The following is a 5830-nucleotide window of genomic DNA, read 5'->3' on the forward strand; positions in this document are numbered from 1 at the left end:
GACTGTCTAAAACGGACTGAATATAAACTACTAAGATTATGCTCCATGCGATCTGTTCATGTTTACAAACCAAAAATACTTTACGCATTGTGAGCGCAGGAATTTCACGTGTATGGATTTCTCAAACAAAGCCAGCTTATTTTACTGCAATTTTGAAGCAAACTCTCATATGTAAATTATGCCAAACTGCGTCGGACAGAAAAGGAAATACGTAGGCAATTTAAATTAAATAGAAAATTAAACATGAAATTCTCTTTGTACGCTAGAGCGCGCGTACTCGAGGATCCGTGTGCTGGTATGCAAATGTCAAAAATAGACGAGTGGCGCCTCCATATTTGGTGGCCAACTATTTCTGTTTTTGGTTAGAAGCACGATGTTTTCAATTTATTTAACTTTATGAATTCGACCTTTTGTAAAAATAATTTTCATTAGTAAATAATTAAAGTAGAAATAAAAAAAAATTGCAAAATTCTAAAAGCTACAATGTATACACGGCTTGTTGTTGTCTGCACTCGAGAGGGCACTCGACAGATGTCGTCATCCGGATAAGGTGACAACTTGTCCGGGTATTAGCATAACCGGCGCCCGGGTGTCGAGTTACCCGCAAGTCATTTACATTACAATTTATTCAATTACGTAAGCGATGATTTCGTTGAAATAATGTTTTGAAATTATTTATTCTAATTTCGTCTTCAAAATATGGCGTTGAGCTCCGTTGGATTCCTTGGCGCAGCACGTACGCTCGTAATTACATTTTATGAGGAAACTTCCCAATGGATCCTGTTTCTTTTTAAATATCAAAACCTCAATATTCACGGTTCGTCCGAACTTTTTTCCTTGCAAACCCTCACCGTGGGATATTAGCAAAAAGTCATTAAAAGTAAGGGCTCTGTTCATCACTGCCCGGCTTCAAAGTCGGCATTAAGGCGCAACTTGGGAGACCCTAAGTTATAAAAGTTCATTCATTTAACGGTTCCACGCTTTCCCGCGAACAATTTGAATATCGTGTAGGAATAAACGTTATTTATGGCACGGTTTAATATCTCGGTTTGCGTTCTTGCACACGTCAGCAACTCTGTGGGGGTATAGTGAGGAACCTATTTTTTGCCGATGAAAAAAAAAATCGCCTTCTCGACGCTGGGAATTTAAATTTGATAATATAACAATATTAATTTTAAATGTTAAGTAAGTTTCAAATAAGCCTTGTCAATATCAATTGAGTCGAAATGTTTTGTTTTAACGATCGTTATAAACAATAAAAGGTTTTTTTTTCTTTTTTAAATGGTTGGACGAGCTCACAGCCCACCTGGTGTTAAGTGGTTACTGGAGCCCATAGACATCCACAACGTAAATGCGCCACACACCTGGAGATATAAGTTCTAAGGTCTCAAGTATAGTTACAACGGCTGCCCCCACCCTTCAAACCGAAACGCATTACTGCTTCACGGCAGAAATAGGCGGGGTGGTGGTACCTCACAAGAGGTCCTACCACCAGTAATAGCAGGTAGAAAGAAATACACGAAAAAAATTTCATGCAATAATAATAAAGCCGCCACAATATAGCCCCGACCTTCTCAAGAGTAATCTAATCGTATACGATTGTACAGTTTCAATGAAACTCTTTAATTTGTCCAAGTTTTCAGTCGGTTTCCGCGCCATCGGCTCGCTTCATCCTATTAGTGATAATTAAATCGAACTTTACGATTCTTACAGCGGTTTAAACTTCGAAACTTTGTAATTCATTCGTTTTAATAATTCATTTGGTAATTTTTTGAATTTTATGAGCTAATGTTTTTATGCAAGTCCGGTTAGGGTTGTGTAATCTAGTCATAGTATTTTTATTATTTTAAAATTTTCTCGATTGTCGAACGCAGTAGTGTAGGAAATTATGGTGACAATCAATAATGGATACCAATAGCAACTGGCGCTTCGAAAAATAATCCTGCACTGTTTATGTTGACACAAGTTTTGATGAAGTGATATTTTACATAATATAGCATGAAATTCACATAGTAAAAGTTTTAAAAATATGCTCCTAGCGGGCTCGGAATATTTTGTTCTGAATAAATAAATAAAAAACTATTGTAGTCCACCTACCAGGTCAAATGTATCATTAGACCTATCATTAGACAGTTTAATCACAGGTAATGCATAAATTAAAATAGAAGCTGACAGATGGCCACACCTATGAAAAAAAACAAGTTCACGATTACAGCGTCACCTACGGGTCATGGTCTGGTCTGGTCTGGTCTGGTTCTGGTCATCGTCAGTATATTTTCGAAACATTTGTCGAACTCGTGGTTTTCGTTGGGATTTCTGTATATCTTAAGCTTCTACAAAATATAGGAGAAGTTTCCTAGTTTGTTTGGTCCTAGTTCCTAATTCCTAGTTTGGAACACTTGTACAGTACTAATAAATAAAAAAATTGCCAACAACGCTACCGACTGTACACAGTTTATCTTAGTACCTATATCCATAAACTGTCCTTTTCTCGGTCGGCTTAAGTCAGTAAATTTAATCGCCGCTACCCTGCTGCAGAGCCAGACATCAATTCAATAAAACCAATAAGATTTGCGACGGCGAAATCCTTCGGCATTTATCGGAGACATTGGCGAGGTCGATGTAATTCTGCTTTTCGTTTTTTTTCTCCCGTTGATTCAGCTCGAGGGAGGTGACGATTTTATATTCACGAGTTTTCTCGAAACTGCTGACTAGTGTCGTTGCAGCTTTAAATTTAGAATGAACAATTTTCATTCGAACTTTGTAATTGATTATGACAAATCTTTTTCCGATTTAGTCGTTTCCATTTTTTTTGAGTTTTGATTATTTGATTATTTTTATAACTAATGTTCATTTTATTTCAGTTCCGCTACATGTGTAGATAAGGTAACGAGCCATTTGGTATTAAGTGGTTACGGGAGAGATCATCACCTCTCAGACTAGAGACTGGCAGACTAGAGACTGGTAGGCAGCGGCTTGGCTCTGCCCCTGACATTGCTGAAGTCCATGGGCGACGGTAGACATTCACCATCAGGTGGGCCGTATGCTCGTCTGTCTACAAGGGCAATAAAAAAAATATATTGAATTCTTAATTGTATTCAATAGTTCGTGACTGTTTCGAAGCAGAAATAGGCATGACAATGGAACCTACTTATGGGGATAATAACACTCCATATTTACGAATTGTGGAAGCCATGGATATCTGATATGTTTGTTCATTCCTGGATTCGGTTGGACCAGTCAATATTTACGGTGACTTCATTAAATTTCATGCGCCAAACTTTATGTTCAATTAGCAGTTTGAATAAGTAATATTAACCTGGTATTTCAATAACAACTAAGTTGTTAATAATTATATCGTTTGAGTTTTAGGTTAAAATCAGATAGATAGGAAATATTTTTTATGATTAAAGTCTGTCTAACTAATTAACACAAAATCATCGAGCTATTGCTTCTCTTTGTTATCCGTAAATATAAGTGGCATCTTAACTTTATCATTACTTATGGCAGTGTCTTTTATCTTAGCCCATCGCTACTATACTATTGGTACGCAGGATGGTTATTTCGTTGGCTACAATAAGTTTTAAATTTCTCTCACAACGTCTTAAAGCTTCTAGTTTTAAGGCCATCTTAACGCTGACGTCAAAGGAACTTACCACTTGTTCAGACAGGAGGCACGTTTGGCGGTAATCCAAAAAATTTAATTGGAGACAAGCGGCGCAAACGTGCACTTGAGAGCACTCAGCCGCCGAAGCGCTGTACGACAACGTTTAAGCATTTTCGTGTCGAGTGTAATTAGTGCAATCAGTGTGAATCACGATTCAGTCAAGTGTGCAATGTTACTTCGAGTGGTTTGGTATCGTCGTAATTGTCAGAAATCGCAGTATGGGATTCCAAATCAAACTCGTATTGTTCGTACCTGAGTGTGTGACGCAATAATTTGCTAGCGAACTGTAAAATTACTATAGCATTTGGTTAAAAATTCCTTTATAGATAAAAAAGAGTATTTCAAATATATGCTAATAGACGTGCATGTGTTTTAAAAGCAACTATCATGCCATGAACAATTCAGATATATTGCTAATAAGCTGTTTATCAATTATTTTCACGTCACGGTGCACAAAGAATTTCAGTAAATCTATGTTCTTTATCCCCAACTGACAACCTCTTCAGATATGTTATACGGGTGAAACACGAGCACAAAAACATAATTTTTACTTATGCTCTTCAAATTACGAGAATTGGCGCATAGCAAAAATAATCTCGTATTTCTTTCAAAACCAATTCTAAATATCTGAACCAACTGTTAGCTACTAACAAAGAAGCGTTGTGGTGAAAGAGCCACAAAAATAAAACTTTATATCAATTCCTTCCTTTATTTCCTAAAAGTATAAGATAATACTTTTCTAAAAGTGTCGAAAACATTCTTGAAAGTCTTCACTCTATAAGCAGGCAGCAGTAGGTCTAACACCCCGCGCTGCATATTCCTCGAAGGAACAGTATTTTGTGAGCGTAATTTCTTTTCGATCGTTTTCCTCGTAGTAGGTAACGTAGAAGTTGCACTACCTTCTTCAGTACCTTCACTAACTTGAGAAGTGTCGGAAAAATTGATTTTTGGAGTAGTTGTAGACACATCGGTTTTGGTAGACAGCTGAAACTCGATAAATTGCGTGGGCATCCCACTGATGTGGATATCGTCTTTTGTGCTTAAAGTTGGTTCGTCAGACAGCAGAGCCAGGGTGTTCGTGTAGATGTCATGAAAATTTACCGTCGATGGCGCGAAATTGGTGAATTTAAAAGTTTGTAGATCATCCGTCGATTGCGCTCTTGTATTTGTCTGAAATTTCATTTTGAAAAGTTATTTAATGGTTTTTCAAAATAGCCCATAGAACTGGAAAGGTTTTACGGAATTAAAAAAGTAAAGTTATGGAACTTAAATCTACGCATAATAACTAAGTAGGGAAAATAACTATTTAGTGTACCTGGGCCTGTATCCAGGACTTACACTAATCAACTATTTACCAATAAAATTGACGATAAATTGTTGATGCCGGCCAAATGTCAGGTTTTTCATTTTTATCTTAATTTTCATTGATATCTAGACAATATATGAAAGAGTATACCTTGAAAAACATGGGTAGAATTCCAATGTAGGGCTCAGTTAACCATATTCCGTTAAGTGGACCGTAACTTCATTTGTCCATTTATGGGAGGAAATAATCAAAAGCAGAAACGGCGACAAATTTGTTTATTTACCAAAAAATACGACTTTATAAATATTAAAACATTTACACTGATCTGACTACGATCTCTACCGCCTTTTGTTCTGATTAAAAGTCAAAGGTTTCGTAAATTTAATCTCAATTTTGAAGTAAGGATTTTTTATATGATTATGACTCTTATCATCTAGAAGAGAAAGTTTATTACTTACTGATGTAACGAGTATAGTTGTGAAAACCGCCGTCCACCTCATTTCGAGGCCTTACCGCGTTGACCTGCCAGATGACACTGCTGTCAATGTGCAGTCATGTGTCACACTTGCCCATTGTCTTGAATACAATGTAATGTTTGTTCAAATAAAATAATTGATAGCGTCTTTAAATAATTCATTGTTAAATGTTTTGTTATGCGTGAGAGAACTTTTCATGATTTGTTTCTCTTGTTTAACGTGTGTGGATTCAGTGGGATTTTGTAGTTATCGATTTTCATTTATTAGCGATGAGAACTGCATGCATGTTATCCAAAGGAACAAAAACATCGACAATTGAAGTACCACTTTTTTGTCCTAATTATATTAATTCGCTAACTAGCGAACTTTAGCTTTCTTGAA

The 5830-nt window shown here is 36.4% G+C and overlaps 1 protein-coding gene across 1 annotated transcript; it reads right to left on the reverse strand.

Moving 5' to 3' along the window:
• Window positions 1–4356: 4356 nt before the first annotated feature.
• LOC114252558 (uncharacterized) lies at window positions 4357–5538 on the reverse strand. The gene is made up of 2 exons (XM_028187115.2): window positions 5432–5538; window positions 4357–4837 (listed from the first exon to the last, which is right to left on the reverse strand). Exons 1-2 carry the CDS (start codon window positions 5471–5473, stop codon window positions 4376–4378), a joined length of 504 nt encoding a protein of 167 aa, XP_028042916.2. The 5' UTR covers window positions 5474–5538; the 3' UTR covers window positions 4357–4375.
• Between the last annotated feature and the right edge of the window lie 292 nt (window positions 5539–5830).

Source organism: Bombyx mandarina, chromosome A1 (assembly GCF_030267445.1).
Source record: "Bombyx mandarina strain Sakado chromosome A1, ASM3026744v2".
Classification (NCBI taxonomy): domain Eukaryota; kingdom Metazoa; phylum Arthropoda; class Insecta; order Lepidoptera; family Bombycidae; genus Bombyx; species Bombyx mandarina.